The sequence below is a fragment of the Lacerta agilis genome, chromosome 17 (assembly GCF_009819535.1).
Source record: "Lacerta agilis isolate rLacAgi1 chromosome 17, rLacAgi1.pri, whole genome shotgun sequence".
NCBI lineage: Eukaryota > Metazoa > Chordata > Lepidosauria > Squamata > Lacertidae > Lacerta > Lacerta agilis.
In genome coordinates this window covers 23126698-23145561 of record NC_046328.1, presented here as the reverse complement: position 1 = coordinate 23145561, position 18864 = coordinate 23126698, and the positions used below count along the sequence as shown (strand labels likewise).

The window sequence follows — 18864 nt, the reverse complement described above, 5'->3', positions numbered from 1 at the left end:
GTCATTTATTTATGAAGAACATTATGATTTTAAAATTACATCTTCATGTAACAACCACGACACAGTTCTGGCTGCTAGAGCTCTGGGGGTGAGTGCCAGGGCTAGGCACCCCCACCCCACCCCCAATAAGAGCAACCCCTATTCCAACAAATTATCGGCCCAGTTATCCCAATAGTGTGGGAGAAAGGAGAGAGGGCTCCTTGGAATCTAACAAATCTACCTTATAACTAACTAGAGTGAAACAACCACCTTGTTTAAAAACCAGTGTATTAAGCTGTGACAACTGTCAACTGTGCTAAGTGAAGCTTGCAGTTACAGAAGCAGATGAGCAGATAAGCAGATAGCTTGCTTGGTTCTTACTTTTCATTGATCCACATTGTTAGATTATTCATAGATAGGGAATGGCTATATGATTTATTATTTGTCAGCTTCAGCTATTGGCTTTCTGCTAGCCCTGCTTTTATGGTCATATCACATTTTTCCTACATTAATGATATGGTTTATTCAAGTCCAAATCCCCTTCTTCTGCCCTTCTGCCCTATCATTTACATTGGGTGACCTGTTTTAGCATGATGAAAAAAGTATTCCTCTCTCTCCTCTCATCAGCTTATACAGTGGTACCTCAGGTTACATACTCCACTAACCCAGAAATAACGCTTCAGGTGAAGAACTTTGCTTCAGGATAGGAACAGAAATTGTGCTCTGGTGGCGCAGCGGCAGCGGGAGGTCCCATTAGCTAAAGTGGTGTTTCAGGTTAAGAACAGTTTCAGGTTAAGAACAGACCTCCAGAACGAATTAAGTTCTTAACCCGAGATACCACTGTATAAACCTCTTACTGCCTCTTCAGCTATCTTTTGCTCTAATCTAAAAAGCCACTTGGCATTTACTGCTACAGAAATGCTTGTGATGGACACAGCAAATGAGCCCTGTGGTTGTTGTTGTTCAGTCGTGTCCGACTCTTCGTGACCCCATGGACCAGAGCACGCCAGGCACGCCTATCCTTCACTGCCTCTCGCAGTTTGGCCCTGTGGTACAAGTTGCCTACAAGTTGCCTACAAATCCCAACACAGCACCTGGGCTCAAATGGGCTCCCAGCCTTCCTAGCACTGTAGGCCCCTCCAATCTGCAATATCAAAGCAGGGGCCTCTCAAGAATTGTTGCTGCCACGCCCTGCAACAGCTGTTGTTGAATTTAAAAACAACAACCCCCCCTTCTGCATGTTTGTTACTGACAACTTTTCTCTGCAGCCGCTTGACCAACTGACATCAAATTTGGACACAACATTACATGTGTATCTGGGAAGGATCTTATGCAGTTAGATTGCAAAAAACCCGCACCACTCCCCCCCAAAAAACAAACCCTCCTGCAACACCAACGTCACAAACAGCAGCCAATAGAAAGGCACGCCACACACCAACGTCAGAAACAGCATCCAATAGAAAGGCACACCACACGCAAACGCCATTGCAACCACCACCAGCAATATCATACTATCAACAGCAAACAAACAAACAAACAAACCAGTTACAGCGGTTTGCTATTCCGTCAAAACTGCCTGCAGGGGATCGTTCTGCTGGCCTCCTACTCTCCCGGCTTCTCTCACCTTCAAAAATTAAAACGCCACTTCCACTGACAGGACAGCAGGGCTGACTGCAAAAAATTAAAAATAAAAGAGAGCCATTTCCTATTCCGACAAAAGTGCCAGGGCCAGGCAAAGAGCTTCTACGGCTCCTGAGGGGAGTGAGAGACGAGCTGGGCAGCCAGACTTCCTTCACTCCACTTCCCCATTTCGGTCGAAGCAGGGAATAAAAACAACGTCCACAGGCCGAAATTGCCCCCCCCCCCATTTAAACATTAACGCCTCCTCCACTGACTATTCCGTCAAAAGTACCTGCAGGGGAGCGTCCTGCTGGCCTCCTACTCTCCCAGCTTCTCTCACCTTCAAAAATTAAAACGTCGCCTCCACTGACAGGAGAGCCGGGCTGACTAAAAAACCCCCCAAAAAACCGCCATTTGCTATTCCGACAAAAGTGCCAGGGCCAGATAAGGAGCTTCCTGAGGGGAGGGAGAGACGAGCTGTGCAGTCAGACTTCCTTCACTCACCTTCCCCATATCGGGCGAAGCAGGGAATAAAAACAACGTCCACAGGCCGAAATCCCCCCCCCCCCCAATTTAAATATTTACGCCTCCTCCACTGACAGGAGAGCAGAATTTTTTTAAAAAAAAAAACCTGTCGTTTCTTTTGGCGCCAAAAATGCCTGCAGGAGAGCGGCCTCCTTCTCTCCAGGTTTCTCGCCCACAGCCTCCTCAGGGATGCAAGGAATAAATACAAGGATCCAGAGGCCAAGAGTGTCCTCGGGCGGGGAGGAACTATGACTTTCTCAATTTTTCCTATAAAAAACAGCAAAGAAAAAGAGGATCTGATACTCATAAAACAGCATGATCCACCTCCTATCATCACACCAAAAACAAAACAAAACCATGCTTCTCCAACCAACATCCCTCCCTTACCAGTTTTCAACATACATGCAAACTACCAAACATCTTCACAAGCAACGGAAAAACAAAAAATGTAGTCTACCCTCAAGTCTTATAATTTTGTAAAACTTCTGAAAATCACCTCAACATACATATCTCATCAATTAAAAATCTATCCTATGAAATACTATGAAAATGTTTACAAGTATTTACTACAAAACAATTAGAAAACCAACACTGCAAATCAACATCCTCAAACAATAAGGAAACAACGCATCCTAACACTCAACAAATTAAACTCTCGATAAGCATGCAATTCAACTTTTAAACTGCAACGGGAAACAGTAAAGACCCAACTTAGACTTAAACGCAAAAACCTGTGCAGAAACGTACGATTTCTCTTTTATACTGTATCTTCCTTTCCCATTTCACTAAATCACCCACAGCAACGCATGGCCGGGTCAGCTAGTTATATATAAAAAAGACCTTAATATTCTTATTACATAACCTGAGGTGTTTGTAACCCGCGGTGTTTGTAACCCGAGGTACCACTGAATTACTAACATTTGATGGAAAAAACCAAGGTAAAAAACTAAGGTATGACCCACAACATTTTATAATGACATATCAAATATCATTTGATATTTATTTAAGTGAATGAAGGTGAAATGAGGGAACAATGAGGGGAAATGTAATACAGTACAGTTCTTAAAAAGTTTATAGAAATGAATGACCTTCTTTGTCTTCCAACAATATTCTTCCTCTTTTGTGGGAGGATATTTTTTCCTCATTGTGACAATCCTGAAGTAAAAAGAAAAACTCTGATCCAAAGTTTTAGTCAGTCTAATTTATTAAAATCATTCATTTCTATAAACCTTTAAAGAACTGTATTACATTCCGCAAACATTTCTTTGTGCTCGGAAATTCAACTGACCGCCAAGCAGCCATGAGCATAATTCCGTGGAATCCATCTTGAACATGATACCATGTCACTGGCACACCTTTGTCCTCCAACCGCTTCTTGTACAACAGTCCATCATCCCGGAAAGCATCATATTCACAGGTTAGAATGAAAATCTCCGGGAACTGGCAGATTATGTCATCCTCCGCTAGAAGGGGGGGGGGAATATTGTCTCAACACCTCTTTTAACTTGTTCTGGAGCAGGAGCTTTAGGAATATAGCCCCTAGCCTTAAATTCTTCTGGAATGTTATCAGCACTGATCCATTTTTGGTATTTCTCTCTCAAATCAGGAGGGAAATGGACGCCTTTCAGAATCCCATCTACATTGATTGTCTTCCCAGTGAGATATGTTGACAGCTCTTTTCCGGAAGAAGGGAGGAACCGAATAGTTTTGCTGATAGGATGACAAATTGAAGTCCATTCCTTGGAGGAATGGGTAAACGAGGACCTGAGCTCACACTCTTGGGAGGTCCTCTCTGGTCACCAGTTCTTGACAAATGGCTGCAGCAAAAGTGCCTCTGCTACTCTCCCCAGCAATGGCAATGCGGCTGGGGTCCACTCCATATTGCTTTGCATTTTTCATAAAGTGTATTGCAGCAGTACAGCAGTCCAGTACTGGGACTGGAAATGGATGCTCAGGAGCTAAACGAAATCTAAAGAGAAAGCAGGATATCTTCAATATTCAGCATCACAAACAAGGAATATTTTCCTGCATGACATATTTCAAGGGTTGGGAATCTTTCTCATCTTGAGGGCCACTTTCCATTCTATGTAACCTTCCAGGGGGCAACATGCCAACTGTGGATGGGACAAGAGGCAAAAATGGAAAGCAAATGTGAACTTTCCCATTTGAGAAGTGGGCTGGTTCCTACACACAACCACACACATTTCCCAACCCTCCACCCAACCAAGCAAGGCACGTTCCAGGAAGGCAGATGCCACTCAAGGATGGTGCAAAAGAGGGGCAATGGTGTGTGACGGGGGGTTGGGGAGAAATGGAGAGGCCCGGAGTGCAGCATTCAGCCAATGTCCTTGAGGTTGTGCACCCAGATATAATGCTAGTTGAGCATCCCGTTCTCAGTGGCCACTGGTCAATCATTGGAGAAACTCACAATCAGGACATGAGTGCAATAGTACTCTTCCCTCCCGCAGCTTCCAACAACTGTTCTTCAGAAGGACACTGCCTCCAACTGCAGAGGCAGACTATGGCCATTGTGGTTAGTAGCCATTGGTAGCCTTATACCAGGCATGTCCAGCTCCCAAGAGACTGTGATCTACTGCCAGTATAAAAAACCCCCACAGTGATCTACCCATTATCATTGGAGGAAGGAGGAGTGTGGGAATATGTTTTTGGGCTTCCCGCAATTTGCCGCAGCACAAAAACCTTCCGCGCAGTGCACGGAAGGCAAAGAGATCCGGCTAGCTACTGCTGCCTGGATCCCTCCACGCTTGCAACAAAGCGTGCCAGAAAAGCCTCTAGTAACGGTCAGAAAGCAGTTTCCCACCCGGAAACTCAGCCAAATGCAATGTTGTGATTGGTTTATGTTAATGTTATGACGTTCAGTTTACTAATAAATGGCACCTGCTCTCTGTAGCGGTGTGTAGAATGCGCGAGACAAGCCAAGAGAGAACAACCGTGCGAGACAAGCTAGAGAGAAAGCGAAAGAGAAACCAAGCCGCACAGAGCAGTAGTTGGGAGAGCGCAACTCCTCCATTGACTGCAGTCTCTTATTCTCTTAGTATTTCTTTATTTTATTTTGGCCGCACCTTTCTGCTCTGCCTATCCTTTCCTCTCCGGAACCTTCAGAAACCTTCGTAACGAACTCCAAACAACTCCTCACGACCTTCAGCTTCATAACCAGCGGACCCAATCATAACCAGTGGGAGCAGGCACTCCAGGAATTACTGGTTATCACAGATGCTGGTTATCCCCACAGAGGAGCATGCATGGGGTGGGTGGATTGCGCAGAGTTGTTGAGCCTTTTTTTTAGGATGGAAGTGCCCATAGTTGTTGAGCTTTTCGGGAGGAAGATTGCGCGGAGTTTTTTAAATTCCCCTCCATAACTTTTTGTACACAATAAGGACCCAACAATCTACGAGGATCAGTCGGGGATCATAATCTACTGGTTGGAAATCCCTGCAAACTTGTGCATTTGTTTAACCCTCTTTTAAACCCGTACTTTCTTTTATCTGAATCTTCCAGCATTCAGCTTCATTGAATGCCCACATGTTCCAGAGTTAAGAGAGGGGGATAAAAACTTTCCCCTGGCCGCTTTCTCCATGCCATCAAAAAGCTTCTATATTTTAGACTGGCAGATGAAGTTGATTGAATATATGGAACTCGCAGAACTGACCGCGAAACTCCGAGACCAGAGGGAGGAAATGGTGCAAGAGGATTGGAAGAAATTCAAAGATTATTTGAAACGACGTGAAAAGATAGACCTTCAAAATTGAAATCAGGAGGACATTTTAGGCTACAGTATTGTTAGAAGTGAGGGACCCAGGTGGCGCTGTGGGTTAAACCACAGAGCCTAGGGCTTGCTGATCAGAAGGTCGGCGGTTCGAATCCCTGCGACGGGGTGAGCTCCCGTTGTTCGGTCCTAGCTCCTGCCCACCTAGCAGTTCGAAAGCACGTCAAAGTGCAAGTAGATAAATAGGGACCGCTCCAGCGGGAAGGTAAACGGCGTTTCCGTGCGCTGCTCTGGTTAGCCAGAAGCGGCTTTGTCATGCTGGCCACATGACCCGGAAGCTGTCTGCGGACAAACGCCGGCTCCCTCGGCCTATAGAGCGAGATGAGCGCCGCAACCCCAGAGTCGGACACGACTGGACCTGATGGTCAGGGGTCCCTTTACCTTTACCTTTATTGTTAGAAGTTAGTTGAAAATAGGATATAAGAAGTAGTGAGAATTATGTTGTGTGGATTTTATTAGGATTATAATAGAGATAAATGATGACTAAGGCTTATAATGATAAGATTAGGTGAGAAAGAAGATTTTACAATGTTACAAAGTTACTAAAGAAGATTAGTAATGAACGCAGAAGGGAGGATGCGAGGAGGTCCCAATATTATGTAATGATTATGATAAAGATAGTTAGAATTTTTGTATTTTTTGCATTTTTGTAGCTTTGTATTTTTTGTTTGTTGTTGTTTGTTTTATTGTATTTTGTATTGTTTTTTATTGCAAAATTTAATAAATTCCTTATAAAAAAACAAAAAGCTTCTATATTTTGGATCTTTCCTTGATTTAATTTTCCATCTCAGGATTTCCCTGGGCGTTTTGATCAGGAGGATGAGAACACAACCCCAGTACTAAATTCCTCTTGGGACCCAGTATGACCACCCACAATGATTATGTGGAAAAGTCTGCCCCTTCTGGGATTTCTTGCTTCCTGGACTCAATGCCCTTTTTTCATATGCAGGGTGACACCATCTCCAGTATTTCCCACCTTGCCTTCCTGAGATAACTGTGTCCCAGTGGTTCTCTCCATTCCACCAGGCTTCTCTTTCTGCCCACTGTATCCCTTATAGCCTCTAAAACCAAGAACTCCAGTTCACCCATCTTGACCAGGAGGCTTCAGATCATGCACCAAAGGTGCATTAAGGCAGCAAGGGCAGAGTGATGGTGGCCATTACTATGGGGAAGGCTTGCGTTGTTAAGGGCTCTGAAGCCTTGGCAAATGACACTTCTCCCAATGTCCAATTTACCACAGCTGTCTTGGGAAGGTAAGTGTGGCTGATGTGGTGGTTTCTGCAAATGAAGTTTAATTTTTCTTGTGTGCTGCCTTGGAAGGAGTTGTGTCCTGAAAGGCAGGATATAGAGAATTGTGATAGATAGAATGGTGATGGCTTTAGAAGCAATACCATCCTCTCATGGAGGATAAGCTTTTCCATGGATACTAGTCGCCAGGGCTTTTTTTTCTAGAAAAATACAAGCAGGATGGCACTGCAACACTACAGAGCTGCCGGAACGCACCAAAATGGTGCCAGAACACAACAAAGAGGTGAGTTCTGGTGAGTTGTGGCTGAAAAAAAAGCTCTGCTAGTCACAAGGGGGGGGTTGCTCCCTCTACTATCACAGGTAGTAATGCTTTTGAATACCAGTTGATGTAAATTGCAACTGGGGTTAGTGGTCTTGCGCTTGGGTCCTGTTTGTGGGCTTCTTATTGGACACCTAGCTAGCATAATGCTGCATGCTAGGAATTATAAGCAGGGAAACTTCTCTTGCACCCAGGTTCTGTTTGTGGGCATCTCAAGAGGCATCTGCTTGGTCTCTGTGAGAGTAGGATTAAGGACAAAGTGGGGCAATGGCTGATCCAATAGAGCTTTGCTTACAGAGTCCATGGTGATTCTAACAAATTAGACTGAGTAAAACCTTGGAACTGAGTTTTTCTTTTTACTTTGGGATTGGCACAATGAGGAAAAATATTTCCCTCCACAGAAGTGGAAGACTGCCATTGGAAGACAAAGAAGGTCATTCATTTCTATAAACCTTTTAAGAACTCTACTACATGCTGCATACATTTCTTTGTGCTTGGAAATTCAAGTGGCCCGCAACCAGCAGCGCCCAATATTCCATGGAATCCATCTGGAAGATGATGATATGTCACTGGTACACCGTTGTCCTCTAAACGCTTTTTGTACAACAGCCCGTCATCCCGGAGAACATCATATTCACAGGTTAGAATGAAAGTCTCTGGGAGCTGGCGGATTATGTCATCCTCTGCTAGAAGGGGGCAAAACATTGTCTCAGCACCTCTTTTAACTTGTTCATAAAGTTCTTCTGAAAATGGAGCAGGCACTACAGGAATGTAGCCCCTAGCCTTAAATTCTTCTGGAATGTTATCAGCACTTATCCATTTTTGGTATTTCTCTCTCAAATCAGGAGGGACATGGGCGCCTTTCAGAACTCCGTCTACATTGATTGTCTTCCCAGTGAGATATGTCAAACCAAGTTTGACAGTTCTTTTCCAAAACAAGGGAGGAACTGAATGGTTTTGCTGATAGGATGGCAAATTGAAGTCCATTCCTTGGAGGAATGGGTAAATGAGGACCTGAGCTCGCACTCTTGGGAGGTCCTCTCTGGTCACCAGTTCTTGACAAATGGCTGCAGCAAAAGTGCCTCCGCTACTCCCCCCAACAATGGCAATGCGGCTGGGGTCCACTCCGTATTCCTTCGCATTCTTCAGAAAATATATTGCAGCAGTTAAACAGTCCTGTACAGGGACTGGATAGGGATGCTCAGGAGCTAAATGAAACCTAAAGAGAAAATAAGATATCATCAACATTTGACATTTTCCTGGATCGCATTTGGCATTTCCCCTTGAATTGGAAATCCTTTTCACCTCTAGGGCCACATTCCTTTCTGTGAAACATAAGAGAGCCAGTGTGGTGTATTGGCTAAGAGCGGTAGTCCTGTAATCTGGCGAACCAGGTTCGCGTCTCTGCTCCTCCACATGCAGCTGCTGGGTGACCTTGGGCTAGTCACACTTCTCTGAAGTCTCTCAGCCCCACTCACCTCACAGAGTGTTTGTTGTGGGGGAGGAAGGGAAAGGAGAATGTTAGCCGCTTTGAGACTCCTTCGGGTAGTGATAAAGCGGGATATGAAATCCAAACTCTTCTTCTTCTTCTTCTTCTGGGGCCCAGAGACCAAAATGGAAAGCAAATGCAAACTTTCCCATTGTACAAGTAGACTGGCTCCTGCACACAGCCACACATTCCAGCCAGGCAGATGCCACTCAAGGAGGGTGCAAAAGAGGGGCAATGGTGGGGGGTCTAGGGTGAGTTTAGAAAGGGAAATGGAGAGTCCTGGAGTGCAGCATTCAGCCTCTGTACCTGAGGTTTTCCACCTGAATATGCTACTTCAGCATTCTGTTATCAGTGACTAGGAGTCAATCATTGGAGAAACTCCCCAAGCAGGACATGAGTACAAGAGCACTCTTCCCTCCTGCAATTTCCAGCAAGTCTTATTCTGACCGTAGAGACAGACTATAGCCATCATGGCTAGAAGCCACTTGTAGCCTTATACCAGGGGTACCCAAACTAAGGCCTGGGGGCCAGATGCAGCCCAATCGCCTTCTCAATCTGGCCCGCGGACGGTCCAGGAATCAGCATGTTTTTACATGTGTCCTTTTATTTAAAATGCATCTCTGGGTTATTTGTGGGGCATAGGAATTTGTTCATATTTTTTTTGCAAAATATAGTCTGGCCACCCACAAGGTCTGAGGGACAGTGGACCGGCCCCCTGCTGAAAAAGTTCGATGACCCCCACCTTATACTCTGAAATTTGCTTATACCGTATTTTTCGCTCCATAAGACGCACTTTTTCCCTCCTGAAAAGGAAGGGAAAATGTTGCTGCGTCTTATGGAGCGAAGGCTTCGCTCCCTGCGGCCTCCCCCCACCCTGATTTCGGGCACTGGGTGCTGCATCGGCGCGGGGAGCTGGGCGGTGGGGGAGGCAGCCGGGATCCCAGCTGCTTCCTCCACCACCCAGTGCCCGAAATCAGGATTTTTGGATCGACGCGGGGCGCTGGGTGGTGGAGAAAGCAGCCGGGATCCCAGCTGCTTCCTCCACCACTCAGCACCCCGCGCCGATCCAAAAAGCAGGCTTTCTGCATCGGCGCGGGGAGGTGGGCGGTGGGGAAAGCAGCCGGGATCCCAGCTGCTTGCTCCACCACCCAGCACCCCGCGCCGATCCAAAAAGCAGGCTTTCTGCATCGGCGCGGGGAGGTGGGCGGTGGGGAAAGCAGCCGGGATCCCAGCTGCTTCCTCCACCACCCAGCACCCCGCGCCGATCCAAAAAGCAGGCTTTCTGCATCGGCGCGGGGAGCTGGGCGGTGGGGAAAGCAGCAGGGATCCCAGCTGCTCCCTCCACCACCCAGCGCCCGAAATCAGGCTTTTTGGATCGACGCGGGGCGCTGGGTGGTGGAGAAAGCAGCCGGGATCCCAGCTGCTTCCTCCACCACCCAGCACCCCGCGCCGATCCAAAAAGCAGGCTTTCTGCATCGGCGCGGGGAGCTGGGCGGTGGGGAAAGCAGCCGGGATCCCAGCTGCTTTCTCCACCACCCAGCGCCCGAAATCAGGCTTTTTGGAGCAGCGCTGGGTGCTGGGTGGTGGAGGAAGCAGCTGCTTTCTCCACCACCCCACACCCTGTGCTCATCCCACTTGCTTTGAAGGGAGCTGGGGACAAGGGGTGAACGCTCACCCCTTCTCCCCTGCTCCTTTAAAAAAAACGGGGATGAGCCTTTTTGAAGGGGTGCATGGTGCCCCTTCAGAGAGGCTCATCCCCGCTTTTTTTAAAGGCAGCGGGGGAGAAGGGCTGAGCGTTCACCCCTTCTCCCCAGCTGTCTTTAAATCTTTAAACCTCCCCAACACCAGCGAAAGTGGGGTGGGAGGACAGGAAGCCCTACAGCATCGCTACTGGGCTTCCCCTTTCTCTGCCCCACTTTCGCTGGTGTCGGCAGGGTGGGAGAGGCAGGGGAGGCCCGTAGCATGTTCCTCTCCCAGTCCCTCCACCGCTGCTGCCTCCTTCGCTCCCCCTACCAGCCTTTTAGAGGAGGAAAACCAGAAAAATATTTTTTCCCTGGTTTCCTCCTGTAAAAACGAGGTGCGCCCTATGGTCCGGAGCGTCCTATGGAGCGAAAAATACGGTACCTTTCTGAAAGTCATCCAAGTGGGAGGCTATCCCTGCCTCTTGTAGGAGAGAGTTCTATAGCTTAACTTTGAACTTTATGAAGGAGTAATTTACAGTACTTTATCTGAAACTTTCAGCTTTCAGCTTCATTGGATGTCCACATGTTCCAGTGTTATAAGAGAGGGATAAAAAAACAACTTTGAATGGTCTGCCATGGTATCCGAAATCGGAGTGTGAAGTCTGTTAATCACAAGTTTATTTTAAATATGTAAGGAGATATTGAATTTTAAGTTATAAGCAGCATGATAAAGGATAGAAGAAATAAGTTTAGCTATAAGAATACTTGGTTAAGATTTAGGTTATAATGCAAAGATTAAGACAATGGTGTTTTTTCTTTTTAAGTAAAGTTAAATTTTTTATAGAGAAAAGTTGTTAAGAAAATGGTATATTGATTTAAAATCGAAGGTGTATAGGCGGGGGAAGTCAAACGTCAAGATTCAGAACTAGAATTTTTTTTTTTTGTAAAGTATATAGATAAGAAGAAGAATCCTGACATTATGTGTATATGTATTTGTTTTGGTATTTGTAGGTGCGGGGTTGGGTTTGTGTTATATTATCAAAATGTCAATAAATTCTGTTAAAAAAAAACACAACAACTTTGCTCTAGCCCAGGCATAGGCAAACTCAGCCCTCCAGATGTTTTGGGACTACAATTCCCATCATCCCTGACCACTGGTCCTGTTAGCTAGGGATCATGGGAGTTGTAGTCCCAAAACATCTGGAGAGCCACTTTTCCCATGCCACTATAAACTTCTATCTTTTGAATGCTTCCTTGATTTCATTTTTCATCTCAGGATCTCCCTGAGCGTCTTGGTCATGGGGATGAGAAATCGGGTCCACTTCCTGGTGGGGCCTGGTTGCAGTCTGGCCGCCTAGTCACTCCCCTCAGCGTCAGGGCGGGACGGCGTCTCGCGTCCCCCTGGGGGAGACCCCAGCCACATCAGGTTGCCAGGCGGTCAATCAGGTTGTTTGGGGGCGTGGCCGGGGACGATTTAAGCCACGGCGCAGTTCTGAGGCTTCCTCTTTCAGCCTCACGCCTTGCTTGTAGGCTTCACATCGGGGCATCTGGTTGGCCACTGTGAGAACAGGATGCTGGGCCTGCAGCAGAGCTCTTATGCTCAGAGGGATTGGGCCCCAAGGCATAAAAATCTAAATGCAAAAATGAACACCCATTCCACAGGTTGTCAAAATCACTATGTTTAAAGCTTTGTTGGGTTTTCTCTGGGCTCATGTGTGAGGAAGGGTTGCAAACTACAGTGGTGCCCCGCTAGACGAAAATAATTCGTTCTGCGAAAATTTTCGTCTAGCGGGTTTTTCGTCTTGCGGAGCGGCAATGACAGCTGCGCTCCGCAAAACGGAAAAAAAAGACGAGAATTTTTCGTCTTGCGAGGCAGCCCCATAGACTTTTTCGTCTAGCGGGGCAGCTTTCCGCTAGACGAATGCCTTCGTCTAGCGAGTTTTTCGTCTAGCGCGGCATTTGTCTAGCGGGGCACCACTGTATGGGGAATTGCTCTTTTTTCTGATAGAACGAGCATGAAGATACTTACTCAACACTTATAACCACTGAATCAGTTTGGCTGGCAAAAGAACAGCAGTTCCCTTGAGAGGCTTCTGGAAAAAAGCACACATCACACACGGCCTGCTGTGAGCAATTATTTGTTACACTGCATTACAAAATTCCTTAGTCATTCACATTGAAATCACTGTGAGTTGAATCCAATATTACTCCTACTGAAAGTAAACCTGCTGAAATTAACAGATATGATTAATTTTGTCATGGTAATTAATTGTCTATGTAATAAAATGAATATAACACTTGATTGTGGATCTCCACTAGAAAATCTACGTTGGACTGAACCCTTTATAAATGGGGAGTCACTAGCTAAAAACAAGTATGTGGATTTTGTTCTCCCCCGTTATTTCTGATCATCTCTGGAAGTCCTTTCATAGAAGTCCCTTGGGGCATAGAGAAACCCCTTTTGACATTTTAAGGATTTTTCACTGACCGAGATGCGAAGAATTACAACAGAACTCAGCCCCATTTTCTTGCAATCTTATTTTGCCATGTTCATTGAACTTAAATTGCCTACAGTTTGGAAACTGCAGCTGCTGCAGAATTCAGCAGCCCGTTTGCTCAAGGCCACAAGACGGGTTGAGCATATAATGCCAATCGTGACCCGACTGCATTGATGACCAATTGGTTTCCAGGCCCAATCCAAAGTGCTGCTTTTGACCTATAAAGATTTAAATGGCTCAAGACCACAATACCTCAAGGACCACCTCACCCCATATGAACCGGTCTTGACCCTGCAAGCATCATCTGAGGCCCTTCCTCTGTTGGAGGCCCAGAGGGCAGCAACACAAGAAGGGGCCTTTTCTGTGGTGGCTCCCCATTTGTGGAATGCTTTCCCCAGGGAGACTCACTTGGCACCTTTATTACTTATGTTTAGGTGCCAGGCAAAAGCATTCCTCTTCTCTCAGACCTTTGGCTAATTAAACAATCTACAGTGGTACCTCTGGTTACGTACTTAATTCTTTCCGGAGGTCCGTTCTTAACCTGAAACTGTTCTTAACCTGAAGCACCACTTTAGCTAATGGGGCCTCCCGCTGCCGCTGCGATGCCAGAGCACAATTTCTGTTCTTATCCTGAAGCAAAGTTCTTAACCTGAAGTGTTATTTCTGGGTTAGCGGAGTATGAAACCTGAAGCATATGTAACCCAAGGTACCACTGTACGTCCTTTTAAACTGTCCGTTGGGGGTGGTTTGTTATTGTTTCTTATTACGGCATGCAAGGCGGTATAGAAAAAGAAATATAATCAGTACTTTTTTCTAAACATTTTTGTAAATCTTTGTACTGCTATTTATTTAACCCTATTTGAACTATAAAATGGTGATTTTCTTGAGTCAAAACGAGAGTACCCCTAACCATTTTTTAAGGAAAAAAGCACTGATAATAATAATAATAATAATAATAATAATAATAATAATAATATGGGGGTAGCAGAAGCCACCTCCACCCTTCCATAGCAAACATTTCAGGAACTTTACATTACAGCAGCACCCCAGATTCTCCTTAAAGAACATAGTGAACCATTTCAAAAACAATTCACAGAACTTACCAATGCTTCCAAATAGTCCAACACCTGGATGAAAGAAGATGATTCCTTTCCTGTTCCCAGCAAGTGTTCCGGGCCAGAACACCCTCACTGGCACCCCATCGAAAACCAGGTCTTTTATTATCAAGTTTGAGTCCTTCCTTAATGCTGTTAACCTGCCAATGGACCTCATAACGGAATATCTGTGGCAGATGCCCAGTTTTTCCAGAAATGTGGCCTGTTTAATCCAAAACATTTAGCATTTATAATCAGCATTAGATAATTTTCATTTCTCTCTCTCTCATATCTGGCATATGTGTATTGCCTGTGGGATGGAAACCAGGCACATGAGGCGACTAAACTGTATATCCTTTCCTTCCTCTTTGGATGGAAAATGGTTCACCCAGAGCAGCACAGAAGTGAAGTCCCTGCCCACTCCCCTTTCCTTGTATGCTTATTGTTGTTGTAGTCCTTAAGAATCACACAGAATGGGTGGTAGTCAGTGCGAGTACTACTCAGAATAAATCCACTGAAGTGCATAAGAACCTAAGCAGAGCCTGCTGGATTAGGACAATGGCCCATCTAGTCCAGCATCTCACTGTGGCCAACCAGGTGCCCAAATGGGAAACCCACAAACAGGACCCAAGCACAGGAACCCTCTCCCTTCCTATGTTTTCCAGGAACTGGTGTTCAGAAGCATTGCTGTCTCCATCTCTAGAGCCAGAGCATAGCCATGACCAGCCATGGCCTAATCCTCTTTGGAAGCTATTCAACTTGGCAGCCATCACTGCCTCTTCCATAGCTTTGATGTGTTCATGAGAGTGTCATGAGAGAGGGAGGAAAACTTCTCTCTATCCACATTGTAGTGGTCCTGCAACCCTCTTCAGCCAATTATCCACCTCTTCAGCCCAGTGGAGCTTTAAACAAGGCAGAGGAGGTTCACATAATCCTTTAGCAAAACAAAACTCACAGTAGGCTGCCACTACTCCCTGTCTGTGAAGTCTGATAGAACAGTGTTTTTCAACCTTTTTTTGGGCAAGGGCACACTTGTTTTATGAAAAAAATCACGAGGCACACCACCATTAGAAAATGTAAAAAAATTAACTCTGTGCCTATATTGACTATATATAAAGTAATTCTCTTGAATAGGAATCAAATAAACACAATTTTTCCCACAGCACACCAGGCAACATCTCGCGGCACACTAGTGTGCCGCGGAACAGTGGTTGAAAAACACTGTGATAGAAGTTCAGGGAGACACACTTCTATGTTAATTACCCAGACTTCACACCTTGGCCCACTTTACAGTGCAGCCAATTAGCACTCTCAAAACCTGGTAGGGTCCGAGTTGGACTCAGCTTCACTTTAACCAAAGGCAAACAAGGCAACCAGGAACTATAGTTCAGAAATTTATTAAAAGTAAAAGATTAAAAAACAAAGGTTACACATTTCCTAGAAAAGAGTACAATCAGAAAACAAATACATTGTACAATATGACTGGCTAAACATACTCACGAAATAGAACTTCAACTATTGTCAAGTAATTACTGCAGCTGTGAGAATGTTGATTCACAGGTCTCCAAAGTGTCTGGTCACTCCCTAACTTTCTCACTCCACTGTTCCAAATTGATGGTCAATGTTGGATCCTTAACTCTCCCTCCCCACTGTGTCAGGGTTACCACTTAACATAAATCCACATTCTACTCCAGATAGCCCCTTAAAGGAGGATGAGGGGAACGTTTATCTTAAAGAGAGAGAAACAGGCAGGACTTCAAGCCCTCTTTCCCAAAATGCCACTTCTCTTATGCATGGCAACTCCAAGTTCACCTTTTGAGAGGCCTCCTCGCACTACACACATCCTCCATGTTATGTATAATTTTATAAACTTCTATCATGTCGCCTCTTACTCGCCTTTCCTTTAAAGTAAAATATTTCAAACGTTGCAGCCCTTTTTAGAGAGGTGTCCCTTCATCCCCATGATATACCGTATTTTTCGCTCCATAAGACGCACTTTTTTCCTCCTAAAAAGTAAGGGGAAATACCTGTGCGTCTTATGGAGCGAATGGTGGTCCCTGGAGCTGAATTGCCCAGGGGCAAAAAGCAGATTGTGCTTTTTATTTTACAAAGAGAAAAGGGAGTGTTGAAAGGACCCTGCTCAGCAGCTGATCAGCAAGAGATCGGGAGAGAGATAAGAGTCCAGGCTCCCTTTCAGCCCTGCCCTCCTTTGTTGAATGTGCTGCAGAGGGAGGTTGTTTGTTTCCCCAGGACATGTGACGGGCTGATTAGATTATCTGTCTGGAAACTGTAGAAATGGCTCCCTTTCCTTAAGATTTTTCAGAAATGTGAGTTAAACCCCATAAAAATGGGGCTTTTCCTCTTTGCTTTTCCCCCTTTGCAAAAGGAGCTTTGCTTTTCCCCCTTTGCAAAAAAAGCTGCAAAACCTTTAGCTGATCCTCAAAAACAAACAAACAAACAAAAAACAACCCAGGGCTTTTCCCTTTGCAAAAAAAGCTGCAAAACTTTTAGCTGATCCTTATCAAAGGCCTTTTGTCTTTGCAAAAACAGCTGCAAAACTTTTAGCTGATCCTCAAAAATGCCAGGGCTTTTCCCTTTGCAAAAAAGCTGCAAAACTTTTAGCTGATCTTCAAAAAAAAAAAAAAAAAAGGCTTTTAGAGGAGGAAAACCAGAAAAATATTTTTTCCTGGGTTTCCTCCTCTAAAAATGAGGTGCGCCCTATGGTCCGGTGCGTCCTATGGAGCGAAAAATACGGTATGTAAAATAAACTTACCAGTATAATGAAATATCCCACAGAGAAATCGCTAAATAGTACTATTGCACGATAGTTCATTCCTCGAGGCAGGTGGAGCCTGGTAAGACGATAATAAGCTCCCCATGCAAACAGCAAGAAATGAATGAAAATGGTCGTATATAATATCAGCATCCACAGAGTTTCACCAAACACCATTTCCCTTCAACTCAGAGGCACAGAGACAAGGACTTTGCTTTAGCCAATGCTGGTGGCTTTTATAGGAGAACAATCTATGCCACGTGGAAAAGAACTCCCTAGGCCAACCTATATAATTCTCTGTTGAGAAAAAAAACACAAATAGTTTAGTAATCTGGTAAAACATTGCAGCTACAAAAGGCAGGGGGTTCCAAAGTGCAGGTGCTGTCACAGTAAACAATGCAGTACAGATATTATGTGGAACCTGTAGTAGTGCTTGAAACTACTGAAGGGGAGGGGTTTTTATTTATTTATTTAGTCAGCTCCACTGAATTGAAATTTCAGCCAGGCATGTCCAAATGTCCATTTTGGGGGCCTAATTCGGCCCACCAGTTGGTTTAATCCAGCCCCTGTGGCAGTTTATTTCCTGGGGTAAAATCCTTAAAAAAAACCTCAACAACTTCAACCCTAAAAAAGGTTAACAACTTTGGTTGGCCCTTTGGTCAGCCCTCACAGCCCTTCACTTCATCAAATCTGGCCCTCTTTCAAAAAAGTTTGGACACCACTGGCTTACACCATACTAAATTTGTTAGCCTTTTAAGGTAACTCTTATTTAAACATGCCCTCACCCATCCCCAAAAATATTTTTGGTCTCACAAACAGCAGCACATTCCATCTCAAAACAAAACATCAAACAGTAAAAAAATTATAACTCCTGTTATGATAATTAAACCAATCTTACACATAGATTTTATGGGCCAATTTATTCACACAGGCTTTTCCTATGAAGTTTTGACAATTTGAGAACTCAAGCAGTGAAATTACTAGGAACCATAATATAAGTTTCACAGGTGCAGTCTGCACAGATGTTGGACACATAAGTTGGCATCTCTTCATATATTCGTTTATTTCTCAACCACTTTATAAGAATCTGAACACAAGGAGACATAGAAACTCACACCTCTTTCATGCAGCAGCATATGAGAACACTAACACCTTATGACTAAATAGCTTATAATTTAATTACTTGCAAGCAAGTGTTAACCATTAAGCGGCAAAATGTATTCTCAAATGAAAAGAAGTGAGTTGTTTGAAAAGCACAGGAAAACATCGCTGCTTATTTATACCCCAGTCATCAATCCAGCAATAACGTACATCAACACACAAGCAAAGCAAACCATGCGTGTTAAGTTTACTACAAGTTAGGTATACTTTGTTTTACACTGTCAGAGGAAGAAAGAAGGCTCTTAAAGCTTCAACTCGGCGCAGTGGCTGGCTGGCTTGCTGGCTCGCCGCCGGGTGCATTCCTTCTTCTTTCTTCCCGCTGCTGGGCGGAGCGAGTGGACATGCGGCCCTGGGAGAAGCCCGGCCGTCTCTTCTTTGCAACGGGGATAAATCAGTTGCAACCCCACCACACCTGACCCGCAGCTTCCCTGCCTGCTCTCTCTCCACCCCCAACCCCAATTCCACGGGTATTGCATTGCATTGCACAAACACACCCAAAGCTTGCTGCACCCCAAGGCTCTTTGCACTCACCCGATTCCTTGCAGGGCAAGGGCAGTACCCGACAGCAGAGGGCACGGGTCAGCTGTTCTTCTTAGGCCGCGCCCCCTTTCCCATGTCAGTATCCAGCATCTCTCTCTCTCTAGCAGCTTGCACTCTCTAGCTTTAACCCTTAAGGCAACGAGGCAGGG

The 18864-nt window shown here is 45.1% G+C and overlaps 1 protein-coding gene and 1 pseudogene across 1 annotated transcript; both read right to left on the bottom strand.

The window, feature by feature from the left end:
* Positions 1-3345: 3345 nt before the first annotated feature.
* Positions 3346-7000, bottom strand: LOC117039115 (annotated as a pseudogene).
* Positions 7001-7821: 821 nt separating this feature from the next.
* On the bottom strand, positions 7822-18820 carry LOC117039114 (arylacetamide deacetylase-like 4). The gene is made up of 5 exons (XM_033136148.1): positions 18707-18820; positions 17015-17311; positions 14251-14464; positions 12679-12742; positions 7822-8808 (listed from the first exon to the last, which is right to left on the bottom strand). Exons 2-5 carry the CDS (start codon positions 17189-17191, stop codon positions 7923-7925), a joined length of 1341 nt encoding a protein of 446 aa, XP_032992039.1. The 5' UTR covers positions 17192-17311; positions 18707-18820; the 3' UTR covers positions 7822-7922.
* Between the last annotated feature and the right edge of the window lie 44 nt (positions 18821-18864).

Coding starts and splice junctions, on each gene's coding strand:
- LOC117039114 (XM_033136148.1), bottom strand. CDS start 17,191: ATGGTGTTTGGTGAAACTCTGTGGATGCTGATATTATATACGACCATT. Junction 14,465..17,014: donor TGGGATATTTCATTATACTG/GTAAGTTTATTT, acceptor TGGATTAAACAG/GCCACATTTCTGGAAAAACT. Junction 8,809..12,678: donor TCAGTGGTTATAAGTGTTGA/GTAAGTATCTTC, acceptor TCTCTTATGTTT/CACAGAAAGGAATGTGGCCC.